We start from the raw sequence: 17,280 nt of genomic DNA on the forward strand, positions 1-17,280 counted from the left end.
AAATCATTTAAAAAAATTTACAAAATTCTAAGAATTTAAAAATAAAAAATACTTAGGTGCTTTTATTTTTATATATCCCGTCAAATTGTTTATCATATAACAACTTCTTCTTTTTTTAAAAAAAAATATTTTAATTCATTATTTTGCATATGTGATGAGTGTGAGATGTGGAGAGAAGATACATCCATGTATTATCTTTTAAAATTTTGAGTCTAAATCATTAAAATTCCTAAATAGATCGTCCTATTTTGATCAATGAGCTTAATAACCATTCTTACATATTTTTAATTTATTTATCATTATTATCATTATCCAAATCAAGAAGAGATTGGAAGGGGATCACAAACTATTTTATCATATTATTTATTTATTTATTTAGAAAGATATAAAGGACTAAGGATTTAGTAGGTGTATCGAAAAATCTCAACTAAGTTAAGCACATTATTCATACTCTCATTCCTTGTTTTTACTTTCAAATCAAGTTTTTATGGGTTATTATATACCATAAAATTAGTACATATTCATATTGAAGTTAGTAGATGATAATTTGATATTATTTTCATGTATATATATACAAAAGATATCGAAAATATCCATTGATATATGTATAGAAGAATATAAACATCACTCATGAATCATATCCATTTGTAATTACTTTATAAAAATACTTAAACTACAAGTTATAGCAAAAATTTGGGAAGAGATGATTTTTGGAAAATTTTCGAAAATAACCTCATCCAGTTTTGACATTATTAAAATAGCACATTTTCGAAAAAGCCATTTAAAGGATTTTTCTCGGGCCATCACGGGTGAGATCGGGCCCGAGATTTAATTTAGAAATGTAAAAACAAATTTTTCCGCATGCTTCGTATTGGTTATTAAAAACTCAAATTTACTAATATACCCTCAGATATTATTGAAAGGTTTTTGGTTATAACAGTTTCCTATTTTTAGCTTTCTGTTTCCACTTTGCTGAATTGTAGTAAGAGTGGGTTGCTATTTTTTCTCCTTTATTTTCGTGGATATAGTTTAGCTACTATTTAAGCTTAGCAGCATTATCAATAAAAGAAAGTTTTGTTGTGCAATTCTTTTTTGTTCTCAACATTCTGGTATCAGAGCCAAGGTGGTTTTGATTTTTCAAAGCAGCAGTCTTTGAAACTTTGCAGCAAAATGACTACGGAAGGAAATAAGAATGAATGAAGTTTTGTACAGCCGAAAATTCCACGTTTCGATGATCATTATGATCATTGGAGCATGTTGATGGAAAACTTCTTTCGATCCAAGGAATATTGGGAGTTGGTCGAACCTGGATATGTTGAACCAGCTAGCGAATTGTTGCAAACAGAAGCCCAACGAAAGAAAAATGATGAGATGAAGCTGAAAGACTTGAAAGTAAAGAATTATCTCTTTCAAGCCATTGATCGTACAGTTTTAGAAACCATTCTCAAGAAGAACACTTCTAAAGAAATATGGAATGCAATGAAGAAAAAGTTTGAAGGCAATGCAAGGGTCAAGAGGTCTCATCTACAAGCTCTTCGTAGAGACTTTGAAATTCTTGAGATGAAGTCTAGTGAAAAGAGTGACAGAAATACTTCTCCAGAGTCATGACGGTGGCAAATAAGATGCGGATTTATGGAGAAGATATGCAAGATGTGAAAGTGGTCGAAAAAATTCTACGCTCTTTAACAGAAAAGTTTAACTATATCGTTTGTTCTATTGAAGAGTAAAAGATATTGATACTCTCACTATTGATGAGTTGCAAAGTTCTTTGATAGTACATGAACAAAAGTTTCAGCGACGAAGCGGAGAGGAGCAAGTCTTGAAGGTGACGAATGATGAAGGAAGAGGTCGAGGTCGAGGCAGCTACAGAGGAAGAGGAAGAGGAAGGGGTCGAGCAAATTTCAACAAAGCAAATGTGCAGTGTTACCGATGCCAAAAACTTGGGCATTACCAATATGAGTGTCCTAAAAATAAAGAAGCAAACTATGCCGAAATCGATGAAGAAGAAGAAATGCTTCTAATGTCCTATGAGGAATTGCATGGAGTCAAAAGAGAAGATACATGGTTTCTTGATTCTGGTGTTCTAATCATATGTGTGGTGATCGATCCATGTTTAGTGAGCTCAATGAAGATTTCCGACATTCAGTGAAGTTGGGAAACAACACTAAAAATGGATGTGATGGGTAAAGGAAATGTGAAGTTGTTTCTGAATGGAGTTAATCATGTTGTTACTGACGTATACTACATTCCAGAATTGAGTAACAATCTCTTGAGCATAGGAACAATTGCAAGAAAAAGGTTTGACTATTTTGATCAAGGGAGGGGAATGCAAAATATTTCATCCAAAGAAAGGCTTAATTATTCAAACAAAAATGAGCAACAATAGGATGTTTATTTTGGTAACCCAAACTTCTTCCAAAACACAAGTTGATCAGTGCCTTCAAACAAAAGCTGAAGCTGAAAGTTTATCTCATCTTTGGCATCGACGATATGGACATTTGAGTTACAAAAGGTTTGAGAAGCTCTCAACAGTGCAAAACATGGTATATTGGGCTTCCTCAATTTAGTGCCTCAAATGCTAAATGCACTGATTGTATCAAAGGGAAACACATCGAGATCCCTTTCCAAAGAGGAGCACTTGGAGAGCAACACAAAAAGCTGGAACTTATTCATGCAGATATTTGTGCCCAATCACCCCTACATCTAATAGCAAACAAAGGTACATTCTGTTGTTTATTGATGATTATAGCAGGAAAGCATGGGTATATTTTTGGTAGAAAAAGTCAGAATCTTTTAACTCTTTCAATACTTTAAGTCCTTGGTTGAGAAAGAAACTGAGTTGTCTATTTAAGTGTTTACGCACACAATAGAGGAGGAGAAATTTAATTCAGTTGAGTTTCAAATGATTTTGCAACAAAATGGTATCAAAAGGCAATTAACGACCATCTTATTTACTCCGCAACAGAATGGTGTAGAGCGGAAGGAAAAACAGAACGATAATGAACATGGTTCGTTCAATGCTATCGGAGAAAAATATACCCAAAACCTTTTGGCCGGAAGCAGTAAATTTGGACCATCTATGTCTTAAATAGATGTTCTAACCTTGGTGGTCAAAGATATCACACTAGAGGAGGCTTGGAGTGGGATAAAACCCTCAGTAGATCATTTTCGGGTTTTTAGATATTAGCACATGCACAATGTTCCAGATGCAAAAGAGAACCAAATTAACAATAAAAGCATTTCTTGTGTGTTATTGGGAGTTAGTGAGGAGTCAAAAAGATTACAGACTATATGATCCCGGTCGGTGGAGGTTTTTGTGAGTAGATATGTATTTTTGAGGAAGAAAAAACAATGGGATTGGGATGCAAAACAAATAGTAGCAGTACACTTAGATTTGGGTGATGGTGATGATGTAGATGAGGAAGAAAATGTGAGTGAAAATGAACTTGATAGTGATAGAGAAGATGGAGTTAGGGAGGAGGATCACATTTTTGGTGATGGTGGGCAAAATATGAGGAATTTAAGGGAATCTTCGTGAGAGGCGTCTTCCTACCTGGATGGATGATTATATTAGTGGAGAAGGTCTTTCAGAGGATGAATCTCATATGGCACTAGGGATATCAACTGATCCATTGTATTTTGAAGATGCTATACAAGATGGAAATTGGAGGTTGGCCATGGACAATGAAATCAGATCCATTGAGAAGAACAAAACGTAGACACTTGTTGAACTACCAATTGGAGCTAAAAGGATTGGAGTAAAGTGGGTCTACAAAACCAAATATAATGAGCACGGAAAAATTGATAAGTACAAGGCTCGATTGGTTGCTAAAGGCTACTCTCAACAATATGAAGTAGACTACACAGAAGTTTTTGCACCAGTGGCAAGGATGGATACAGTAAGAATGATTATTGCTCTAGCTGCACAAAAGGATTGGAATATTTTTCAGCTTGATGTTAAGTTAGCTTTTCTCCATGGTGAGTTAACTGAAGATGTTTATGTAAAGCAACCAAAAGGGTATCAAAAGAAGGGTAATGAGCACTTAGTTTACAAATTGCACAAAGCTTTATATGGATTAAAACAAGCTCCATGTGCTTGGTTTAGTCGAATTGAAACACATTTCATCAATGAAGGATTTCAAAGGTGCGATAGCGAACAAACATTATTCACCAAGAGAAGTTTGGAAGGAAAAATTATCATTGTAAGTGTGTATGTTGATGATTTAATTTTTACTAGTGATGATGAAACTATGATGATTGATTTTAAAAATTCCATGTTGCGTGAATTTGATATGACCAATTTGGGAAAAATGCGATTCTTTCTTGGGATTGAGGTGTTACAACAGTCTTCTGGATTTTTTATATGTCAAAGAAAATATGCATTGGAGGTTTTGAAAAGGTTTGGCATGCTGGAAAGTAACTCTGTGAACAGACCAATTGTTCCTGGTTCCAAATAGAGTAAAGCTGGAAATGGGGTCCCTGTTGATGATACATATTACAAATAATTGGTGGGAAGTTTAATGTATCTTACTGCCACAAGACCCGATATGATGTTTGCTACTTGCCTTATAAGTAGGTACATGGCAAAACCAATGGAAGATCATCTTCAAGCAGCTAAAAGAATAATGTACTTAAAAAGGACTGTGAACTATGGAATTCATTACATAAAAGGAGGAAATGCTGGATTGTTGGCATATACAGATAGTGACTACGCTGGAGATTTGGAAGATCGAAAAAGTACATCTAAGTATGTATTTTTAATGAGTTCAGGTGTTGTTTCGTGGTGTTAAAAAAAACAACCTATTGTGACCTTATCAACTACAGAAGCTGAGTTTGTAGCTGCTGCAATTTGTGCTTGTCAAGAAGTTTGGGTGAGGAAAATTTTGAAGGAGTTGGGCCACCCAGATGAAAGTTGCATTACCATATTGTGTGACAATAGTTCAACCATCAAGCTGTCAAAAAATCCAGTTATGCATGGTCGAAGCAAGCATATTGATGTGAGGTTTCATTTTCTAAGAAATCTTACAAAAGATGGTTTAGCTGAATTGGTTCATTGTGGAAGCCAAGATCAAGTGGCAGACATTATAATCAAACCCTTAAAGTTAGAAGTTTTTCAGAAGCTTTGAAGGTTGTTGGGAGTATGTGAATTTTCAGAGGAAAACTAATTGCTTCTGAGCATTTAGTTTAAGGGAGGGAATGAAAGGTTTTTTGTTATAACAGTTTCCTATTTTTAGCTTTCTGTTTCCACTTTGCTGAATTGTAGTAAGAGTGGGTTGCTATTTTTTCTCCTTTATTTTCGTGGATGTAATTTAGCTACTATTTAAGCTTAGCAGCATTATCAATAAAAGAAAGTTTTGTTGTGCAATTCTTTTTTGTTCTCAACAATTATATTATACTGATTATTTTAGTATTGTTTTAGAAACCAACCAATTGACTTGCTCAATAAGTTTTACGTGATAAACAGTTTCCAATATTTTTTACCAAAAGTTTTAGAAACCCTCCCAACCTCATTTTTTTCACGAATTCTATCATTCTTTATTAAATATGGTTGGTCTCTAAAATGCATGTTATTATCCAATAAAAGTGGTTATGTAATTTCAGGGTAAATGCAGTAATTTTGCCCAAGATAGATTATATTATCCTCGAGATTGTATAAGAAGGATTAAATCTCGAGCGAAATGAGAGCATGTTTGTACTATGATTAATGTTTATTCACGAGATTGTGATTGTTTTTATTAGTTTTTTTTTGGTATATATGTGTTTGCTTGCCTTTTTTCAGGATGTCTCGTATATTTGTTTGTTTTGGGAGCAAATGGAAGGATAATGAGAAAGAATATGTAGGAAGATAGTTGAAAGTTTGATTGTAGACATTAGAATAATGTATGAGCATTTTTTACAGAAAATATATAGTATAAGTAGGATAAATTCTGTTGAATATGAATTGGTTATAAGATGTTTGTATAATGTTAGGCCAAAAGTCTCTACTTTTGTGATCAGTAATCAGGAAAACTTTAATTTTTTCTTAACCGATGAAGATGTGTTTGAAATGACTCTATTGGTGTCTAAGTTACCAATGGTGGTTCAAAGACGTAGAAGTACGACACAGTCATTTCTAGCCCCAATGACTCAAAATGTATCTTCATTCCCTTCACACCTTAATTTTATACCTGAGTATAGTGTGAGTTCAAATGATGTATGATTATTAAGACCATTGAATGACAACATAATTCCACTAGGATTGGGTGACGATATAGATAGGATGTTGAATAGGGAGTCTATATTTGATGCAAATATGTCAAACCATTTTGATGCCAATATTAGTGTGAAGGATATTGACATATTTGAGACCGAGGATGAAGTTGTTCATTCTGATACACTGAATGACCAACATCTGATCAGCACCGATGTAAACCTCATGCTGAATGTAGAACCACAGACTGACAAAGGACCATTAGGTGTGTAACATCCCACACCTTTTTATTTATTTATTTTTATGTAAAATTTTTCTCTTTTCAGTAATTGTCCTTAGTTGAAGGACATGTTTGGAATTCTGAATTTAAAGTATAAATGCGAGGATTTAAGTGTTTTCGTGGAATTTATTCAAAAAATTTTCAATTGGAAAAAGTTATGGCAGGAATTAATTATTTTTGGAAAAAGGAAAGGAATTAAATAGTATAAAGTGGGTTAAGGAAAAAATCTAATTAAAGTTATACTATTTTCCTATTATTATTATCATTATCATTATTATTATTTATTTTATTATTTTTTATAAAAAGGGACCCCTCACCTTTCCCTCACCCAGCGAACCCGATTTCTTCTTCCTTGCCGCACGCCCAGCCGCCGCACCCAAGTCGTCGTGCGCCTCCAACCGACCACCGTTCGTCGACCTCGAAGCACCGCACGTCCGCTTTCAACCGGTCGCACCACTGCCACCAGTCGCCCAGCCGTCGACCTCCCTCCAACTGTGTTGCTCGCCGTTCGTGGGTTTCGACCGACCAGATCCCGTCGGTCAGACCATGCCGCTCGTCGTCGTGCCTCTATTCGCCGAACGGCCGAACTGCTGCTGCTCCCGTTTTGGACCACCGCCCTGTGCCGTTTTTGTTCAGGTCAGAGCCCAGCCACCGGATCTGTGCGTCCGTCGCCCTGCTGCCGCCCTCCGTTCGCCGTCCGCCCCAGTTGTCACCTTTGGGTTTGCCGGATCTGGCAGTTTTAGGTAAGCCTTTTGTGAAGTTGGGTGGAAGTTTGGGTCCTATTAAGTTTGGAATGAAGGTTAACTTATTCGAATTATTTTTTGCCTTAGTTTTGAATCGAGAAAACTATTGGAGTGGCTGTCCAGCGGGTTCGAGATCGTTCGACAAGAGTTTTGGTAAGGATTATAGTCCCTATTGTTGGTTTGTGGGCACGCTCTGATTTCTAAACTAGGTTTGACTTAACCCTTGTATCTTTAAGGTTCCAAGTTGTCGTCCTTTGGAGAGTTAAAATCTGTTGGAAGGAGATTTTGGAGTGGTTGTTAACCAAGTTCCTTGGGTAAGCTATTGGGTATTGTGGTTTTGAATCTGAGTTGTCGCAATTATTTTTGGACTGAAACTTAATGGTTGTATTCATATGGTAGGGTCGTTTCTTCAAGCCACAGCCATCGTTTGATTGTTTGAGTTTATTTGTGGATTTTCGATTAAGGTAAGAAATTTTATCACTGGAACTGCCCATGGGCCAGGCTCTAGTTGTATGCTAGCATGATAAGTGTATGTTATGGTAACTGTTAGCATGTTGATTGACAGTATGACTTGAATCAAAGTATATTCTGGCACAAATTCTGATTTGTTTACATACATACCTAAGTGTTTGATCGTTAGTATGTGATAGTATGTGTTTTCATATGCCGATGTCTGATCTGCTGGCGTTAAGGCATACTTGTATGTTGTGGCTTTATGATATAAGTTATACATGGATGATGTATAATATGTTGTTAAGAATTATGGGTATGTGATGCAACCATGGTATTAAGGATTTTATTTATGCTTTAGAACCGTACAATGTTGAATCTTAGTATGTTAAGACTGTGTGAATATCCTCATTAATTAGTTAGATGCTCACCAGTTTGTGTTTCCTTCGAGATTCACCAGTTTGTGTTTCCTTTGGGATTCACCAGTTTCGTGTTTCCTTCGGGATTCACCAGTTTTGTAGGCATACTTAACTACAATAGGATAGGACTCAGTCTCTTATAGGTTACATGTATTTATGTGCCATATGTGGGTATCTAGAGGACACAGATGCCTAGCCTAACCCCAGTGGTGAGGTTACTTACTGAGTATTTTATACTCATTCTTTCTTATGTTGATGTTTCAGGTAAGGGTAGAGATGCATCGGCGATGGTGCAGTGGAATTCATGATCGAGCCACTGGGACTAGTTTTTACGCTTCCACATCATGACATTTAGAGTCCTTATTTTTCCCTTAATGTTTAGTTTTATCGTTTTAAACTTATTATTAAGGATTATTTCTTTTATATACCTTTAATAGTCTTTACGAATTATTGGTACCCTATTATTATTTTAACAATTGCATTTAATAAATGTCTTTTGAACTTCTCTTGTTTAATTAGCATTTATTTCAACATAACTGGGCGTCGTTTTAAATTCTATGCATGCATTTATTTTAGTAACGATCTAACCTAAGTCCTAGGGGGTCGGGTCATTATAAGGTGAGAGTAACTTGACAACGAATGGTGGACAATATACAAATTCGATAACAAGTTATGAACTGGGTGCCACTTATAGAAAGAGGAAGCCTACCTCGCATTTAATGACGAATCTGATCGGTGTGTCCTCAGATTCTATTGTAGAAGATGTCCAAGTCGGTAACTTGTTTTTGGGTAAGAAAGATTTGTGTAAGATATTTTTTGTCATTGCCATTGTGAAAAACTTTCAATTTCATGTAGATAGATCTACTAAGAAGTTGTATATTATAAAATGCATAGAATCGGCATGTAAATGGACAGTTAGGGAAATTAAACTTAAGGAATCTAATATGTTTAAAATAAAAAAATACATTAGTGGTCACACGTGCAAGAAAGTCTTAAAGAAATAGGATCATAAGCAAGCCAGGAGTTGGATTACTACGAAACTGATAAAAACCAAATATCAAGATGTTAGTCCGAGTTACAAACCAAGAAAATAATTCAACACTTTCGAAAGGAGTATGGGATTGAAATTAGTTACGAGAGAACGTGGCAAGCTAGGAAATGTGCATTGGCATTAGCCAGAGGATCCCCTCAAGAGTTTTTCCTTTTGCTACCATAGTTTGGTAAAGCATTGAAGATTGTCAACTCTAGTACACAATATGAGTTGAAGCTTGATCTAGAAGAGGATTTCAAGTATGTGTACATGGCATTCGGGAGGTCAATCGGAGCTTTTCTGAACTACATCCGACCAGTGATTGTGGTAGATGCAACCCACATGAAAGGAAGGTATAAGGGTAATATGCTCGTAGTTGTTTTCATGGATGCCAATAAGAACATATACCCAAATGCCTTCGAATTGGGTGATAAAGAAAATGATGATTCGTGGACGTGGTTCATGAGGAGGTTGCAAGAAATGATCGGTGTGGTCAATGGATTGGTGTTTGTATCTGACAAGCATAAAAGTATTTCTAAATCTATCGGCATTATATTTTGGATGCATTTGATGCTTTCTGCATCCATCACATGAGCCTAAATTTTACTATCTTCTTGCATGTTGAGAGTTTTTCTTCTTGCATTATTGGAATAAGTTGGCCCAATATCCTGGTGTAGTAAAATATCTAACCAATGTGGGTTTGTCGAAATGGGTGGTGAGTTTACCAGGGAGGAATGAGATATGATGAGATGGCAACAAACATTGTTGAATGTATTAATGCAATATTGGAGGATGCGCGATTCCTATCGGTGACCGCATTGTTAGATCATATTATTGACTCCATCAAACCTGGTTTCTTGATTGCCGGACCTTAGCAGCAAGTCATGAAACAGTATTATCGGACCGTGGAGAAAAACTTATGAAACTAGCAAACATGACATCTAGAACGTACATTGTTTGTTGAATGGACCACCACGAGTTCGAAATGGTTTACGATCACCATAACCCTCGGGTAAACTTGCACGAGAAGATGTGTACGTGTGGTGAGTTTGATTATTGTGAGATCCCTTGTGTTAAGCACTTAACGCATGTTGAATAAGAAATATTGATCTGTTTACTCTATGCTCACCTATGTATACGGTTTCATCTTCGTTGACAAGTTATACAGAATCGATATTCCCTGTATGTCATTCCTTCGAGAGGAAGACCACACCATGGTTCGTTGGCAAAATTGTTCTACCACCAAGAGTTTTTGGAACGGTCGAACGTCGATCCACCATCTGAATACCATATATGAAGGGATTGAATCCCAATGCGAAAGCATTTTATCGCTTTTGTCTTTGAATTCGGAGAAAAAAATTTCATAATTAAAAAAAATACAAATTAAGCATGTTGTAGAAAAGAAGATTATAAAGAATAGAAGTTAATCTTTAAAGAACTATTCTTTATATTTCTCCAAGACTTTCCATGCATTACTACTCAATAACTTAAATACCACCAAAAGATTCTTCCCCACTATATCTTAATCAAGAATGCAGGTTTGTGGAAACTTTTTTTTTTTTGGAATAGGGAAGGAAAAATGGGGGAAACCTTTATTTATTTTTTTTTTTTTGTAAGTTGATTAAGATTATATTGTTGAGAGAGATCTTTTTGCAGAGGGAACTAACACACAAAAAATGATACGTATATTTTTAACAAAATAAAAAAAAAATACTTAAATATAAAAGAGAGAGGAGTTACTAAAACTCCTAACTCCTTCCCCCCACTACTTCCCGTAATGGGAATTTAACAAGATTTTTTATTAAAATAAAATCTAAATTAATTTAATTGAAATCTAATTAAAATAGCTTAATTATTTATTTAATTAAATATATTGTTAATTAAATTTAAATATTTCATATTTAAATTAATATGTCTCTCATACCCTATAGTTTTAATATGAATCTTATTTATATTTATTTTAACCTATAATTTTAGCATGAATCCCATACATATAATTAATATTTGAATCTTATTTAAATAAATTAAATCTCTCACATTATAAAGTTTAATTTTAAATCTATTCAAAATTAACTTTGTTAGAATATATTTATATACATTATATTAATTATATTTATACAATTAATTTACATTGCTTATTTTTATTTGAACGATTCAAATTCTTCCAAAACAATATGATCATTTTTTACACTTAGTGAGCTAGCAAGAAAACCTAATGGACTATAGTTATAAGCTCTAATAATGCGAAATTAATTAATTAAATTCTTTAATCAAATTAATCAACATTCATTTGAAGGAATAGAATTCCTAAAGTGGAAGCAATTGATTGCTTCTGCCCCAATTTTGTTGTAGGAATTTCATACAAAATAGAGATATAACAAAGAGTTAAGCATGCTTATACAAGATTCTTAAGGGAGAAAAAAAACAAAATACCTTTAATAAACACTTCACAGTTTCTTCTCTCAATCAACAATAAAACACAAAATTACACTAGAAGAAATTCGGGTTTTAATGTCGGTTGGCAACTAACATTAAAGATAGTGTTATTAAAGCCCTTTAATGTCGGTTGCCTTTTGCTTCAATAACACCAATAACACAGCCTTCAACGTCGGTTGCAACCGACATTGAAGGTCTTTAATGTCGGTTGCAACCGACATTAAAGCCTGTTTTTTTTAAATTCTTAACCAACATTGAAGCCCGAATCTATCCGTTTTTTTTTTAAATTCTGTTGCCGAATCCATTTTTCTGGTCAAATAAGTTAAAAACGATATTATATATCTTGTGTTGGATCAGGAAAAGACCGTGTTTTATATTAAAAAGTATAGAAAATTTTGCATGGCGAGCCCATCAATATTTTTCTTCCACCTATGAATTTATCCACCAAAATTTACAAAACAATACCAGAACCAGAATATTTGCATGGCGAGCCCATCAATATTTGCCTTCAAATCCATTACATTTACATTCATTCTAAGCTAGCATTTACATTCTATTGAAACAAAAAACAAGAATTACATCCTTACACAAATCGGCCAACAAAACTTGCCCATTGGGTCCGAATTACGTTGATCTATCCTTGCGTATATGCATCTTTTGTATTGAACTACAAAAAGGAAAAAAAAAGAAGATAAATTCAACATAATTTTACGTCCATTTATTAAATTAAAGCTAGTACTATATAAAAAATTAATAATTTACGTACGAGGCTAGCATATTCAACTAAAAAGTTTTACATTATCCACATAACTAAAAAGTAAAAAGCCCCCTAAAGCAACACCAAAACTTCAAGCATCTAAAAAGCACATCAATGGATACAAGACTTCAATCAAATGAAACCACAAAAAACATCTCCAACTAAAAGATGATATCGAGGGTCAATCTTAGATTATCTATACAAGATTCCAAAGACGAATTAGATTCAAATTGTATGTAACTAAAAGCAAATACAACATAAAAATACATCACTGAACTTCTGCCATCTATTTGTCACAATTGCATTTTACCTTCCTAAATCGAAACTAAATGTTAATTAATGCATGAGCATAGACAAATGTTAGTGAAGCCCCAAGCTGCAAGATGTTTTGTTTGTTTCAATGCAGATGACTTTGGGTGACTTTTTACATCTAAAGGGTTGACCATAACGTAGGATGTTAATCAATCATGACAGCTTCTAAACTCAGCAACAATAACACAAAAAGAAGTACCTTTTTTCTACAACTAAGATATAACACAAGCCTCTGTCTCCCAACAATGCGAACAAGATCTTTAAGCCTTGTAAGATCCATTTGTCCATTGTTAAACACATAAATAGATAAAAGGAAAGAACTTATTGAAGTAACAATGGCATGGCTAGCTCCTTCTTCAATATAACTAGAAGCATTTTTTAAATTTATCCCAATGCCTCACGTTCTGCTCTCTTTTTCTTTACCTGCAAAACATACCCAAAGCGGGAAAAAAAATTACCTTTAGCTTCATTCATTCAGCTTTCTCTGGTTTAATAAAGATAAATATCAACAAAGATCAATACTAAATGAGATTGTTTAATTACTAAACGAAGTCATTTACCCTAAAGTTCAAAGGAAAAATGCTAAAGAAACTATGTACCAACAGTCTAGCAAGACATCGGATGAAATTTGGCAGAATAAGATAGGTCGACATCATGCGGCCCTACTTCCTGCTACTACACAGTTTAAATTAACACAAATTTTATTCACCTAAGTTGAGACATTAATATTAAAAAATTTGACACAACGAGTAGAACAATTGAGCAGGTTAATTTACACTGGTCATCAAATCATCAACCTTTCTCTATCTTATTTTTATCCAGCCTTCCTTCCATACTCCCCAGTAAATAAAAATCAAAGAATCCAGATTAATCAAAAAAAAAAAAAAAAATTTACTGCCACACATTTTACTTTATTTGCATTTGATAAAGCAATTTCACTCGTATAATGTTTTTGAAAATAATATAAGAATTAGGATTAACAGCGAAGATCTAGTGGTAGTACATGAAAATCACTCGTATAAACTCGTATAATATTACAATCAGAACAAATCAAGAATTCAACCACAAACAAAAGCCTACACAAGTCATTTATTTGCTTTAAAAGAAAACATGTAGGTTAACAGATGGTAAATAATATCAAAATCAATAACTATTTATAACAGACCATCAACATTTGTCAGTAGTACATAGCAAATAAATGGTAAATAATAGGCTAATAGAAAACATCTAGGCTAACATATGGTAAATAATATCAAAATCAAGAATTCATCCAGGATTCATACATATATTACCCAAAAGCTGAACCCTGGATGAAAATAGAACGGTAAAACAAATTAAAACAAGAAAAGATGTATGCTCATATATAGTCAAGAGCATGTGCAAGACCACTAATAAGCAAAGCTCGTGACATGAACCCTTGATTAAAACACCAATTATTATGAGACCTTGATTCTGAAAGAGAAAGAAACATAACCATTACATTTGTCAAAGGAATATATGATTTGAGCTTACACGAGAAGGTTGAGTCCAAATAGTTGTCCTCCCATGGAAATTAGCTATTAGCGGAGCACGTGGACTGGAAGTTGGGGACCATTCAATAAATTGGACAGAATCGCGTGGAGAATCTGCAGATTGTGAAATACATTTTACTAAAAATTTTAAGAATGTTTTAAGATTCCAAACGAGGAAAATAAAATGCATCTGAGGACAAATCATGAGAAAACTATGTCCTCATTTTTTTTCCCCTTTTGAAAAAATGGTGCTCTACTAATACCTCGTCTATCCAAAATAAACTCAACTTTCTCCAAGTTCTTTACTCGTTAGACTATGTAAATAGTCACCAACTCTGATATGACAAACCATTACAAGGGAAAGAAAATGTAGAGAATGTTACCAAGAATATACAATAAAAATATTACAGACGATCATTATATCGGATGGTAAAAATTTAGGATTTTTTATATATGCAAGTCTTTGAGTCAGTTTGTGCACCTTGACTATTCTCACAAAGGAACTATGTAGGCCTACTAAATTTAGTTGCCAAAGTAACTCATAGAATATTAAATCCTGCATAAGTGGCCACTGGCTTGAATCATTCCCACTAAGCTCTTTATCATTTACATGGCCTTAACCACTAGTCTAACCCATAGTGGCTTAAAATTCGATGTAAACAGCTAAAGCCAAGAGAATTTTATCAAAAACAGTAATCTCTTTATAAAATAAAGGTCTTATGTACAGAGAAAGGCCCAAGCTAACTACCTACATACCCAAATAAGTAGCAAAAATAAATTAAAGAATCCAAGATCTGAAACAAAAATAAAACTAATAGCTGCAAGATAACAAAGCAAAAGAATACTAATAAAACAAAAACGACTCAACAGTGGTTACACCTAAAATTCACTTATAGGTTCCCCAGCTTTACAAAATGACATACTAAAATCTCCATGCTTGGTGGTTGCAAAGAATCTACAAGTAAAATATCACCATAAAGTTAAAGAGTAATCGAACGTTGAGGTATATAACACAGCATACCTGCAATGACGTTAAACACGACACACTCTGTCGGTCGCTCTGGAATCACAATGTGAATGTGGATCCAAAATGGTGGGTTTGCATTGGAACTAGAAAAAGATAAAACCATGATGATCATTTAGAAGACAAATGTTACAAACCAAAAATCAGAAAGAAGGTTTCATCGGAGGGTAACAACATTAGAAGCTCTCTAATTGGAGCATATATTAGACACCGTGCCTAGAGAAGGGGAAAAATCATTTGGCATGGATTCGCAGGGCATTCTAACATAAATAAGCGTAGCCGTAAGATGAACTTTAATTGTACAACTAGATTCCTTTAATTATTGGCATATATAGAGCAAAAAGTTTCTAGAAATGCAAACAACTCAAGATGGTATACGATTTATTTAATTGTAACTTCCTTTGAAATGAAACCACAAACCCACATGACTAATCCAAAAGACGATAAAAAAAAAATAAACGAATGCTAACCTTGGAATTCTCGAACATGTCTCGGATGCACAGGCAATAGCATTCAACTTGCCACACCAAGCAACAACACTGGGAAAAAGAACACCAATAGATAGTTGAAATTGAAGCTCCCTGAAGTTAAAGCATAAAACTATCGAACTAAGGTATTAGTCATTGGGCGATCTAAGGAAAAGATCTAAGGAAGAGATAAACATTTATAGTAGGAAAAAACTTGAAGATCATCAAGAAGGTACTGATGCTTCATGGAAAGGTCCATAGCCCGCTTAATGCTGATTGCCCGCATCAACAACCTTCTTGGGGAGTCGATTCAAAGCCTCCTTCATATCAATATCATAATAAAGATGTCAATGGCTGTTCTTTGGAGTGAATGTAAGAATAAATAAGCCGAACCACTATAAATCAGGTGTTTCTCTTCTACTTTCCTTAATCTTCATCTAGTTCTTTACTCAAATTTTGTCTCCATTGATTTATTGTGAGTGAATAGAAAGATCAGAAAATTTTAGAGAAAATTTGCATGTTCATCAGAAGAGTAAAAAAGAAAGACAATCATATTCAATTGTTGTATTACCTTTTACAGTGAAACATGTGTAGTTATTTTCTCTTTACAATTTGGTATCAAAACTTGGAAAAGAACTTATCAATGGCAGTAGAGAAGTACACAATTGAAAAGTTCACTAAAAATAATGATTTTAATCTGTGGTCAAAGAAGATTAAAATGATATTGACATATCAAAAGACCTTAAAAGGATTAGAAGATCCTAAGACATTGCCTACAACCCTAACTCAAGTAGAAAAACGGAATATTGAAGAAGTAGCCTACAGAAGAACTCTGTTATTGAATGTAACTGACAACATACTAAGGCAAGTAATTGATGAATGCACAACATATGAAGTTTTGAATAAATTAGAAGCTTTATATGAGAAAAAAGATGTGTCAAATAAAATTTTCATGAGGGAAAGATTGTTCTCATTCAAGATGAATACTGCAAAACAATGGATGAGAACCTAGATGACTGTAAAAGACTAACATCAGAAATAAATCAAACAAAGGAGAAACTAGGCAAAGAAAGTGAAGCAACCATTCTTCTTAATTAATTACCAAATACTTATAAAGATGTAAAAATGACACTTAAGTATGGAAGGGATAATATCTCCACTGATGCAGTAAGTACAGCCATCAGATGTAAGTAGCTGGAATTCAAGTCAGAATCTAAAAGTTTTGGAAATGGTGAGACCTTATTTTCAAAGGGGAAGAACAATCATTTCAAAAAGAAAAGTTTATAAAGGGGCAGAGATTTCATAGGCAAAAATCGGTGATTAAGTGCTATCACTGTCATAAAGAAGGTCACTTTAAGAGAAATTATCCTGAAAGAAAGAAGAATGACTTTAAAGATAGCAACAGAGCATAGGAACATGGAAAGATAGATTTCTCTATCTGTAATGAACCTATTGACTATTTAAATTTCAACTTATTCACAATACTACTACTTCATAGCTAAAGAAAATTCAAACTACACAGAAGAAAAATCGGATCAGAAGACCCATAGTAGATCAGACAAGTAGACGACCGGATCGGAAAAGCCCACAACTAAAAAAACATAATATACTCACTCATATTTTCTAGAGAGAATTCGCAAAACAATAAAGCCCCATAAACG

At 34.0% G+C, this 17,280-nt stretch overlaps 1 protein-coding gene across 1 annotated transcript; it reads left to right on the top strand.

Annotated features, from left to right (window-relative positions):
* Positions 1-1,254: 1,254 nt before the first annotated feature.
* On the top strand, positions 1,255-2,149 carry LOC120066979. Its single transcript, XM_039018316.1, has 2 exons — positions 1,255-1,601; positions 1,723-2,149. The coding sequence occupies exons 1-2, from the start codon at positions 1,255-1,257 to the stop codon at positions 2,147-2,149; spliced, it is 774 nt and encodes a 257-aa protein (XP_038874244.1).
* The last annotated feature ends 15,131 nt before the right edge of the window (positions 2,150-17,280 follow it).

The sequence above is a fragment of the Benincasa hispida genome, chromosome 12, assembly GCF_009727055.1.
Source record: "Benincasa hispida cultivar B227 chromosome 12, ASM972705v1, whole genome shotgun sequence".
In the NCBI taxonomy this organism is placed as follows: domain Eukaryota; kingdom Viridiplantae; phylum Streptophyta; class Magnoliopsida; order Cucurbitales; family Cucurbitaceae; genus Benincasa; species Benincasa hispida.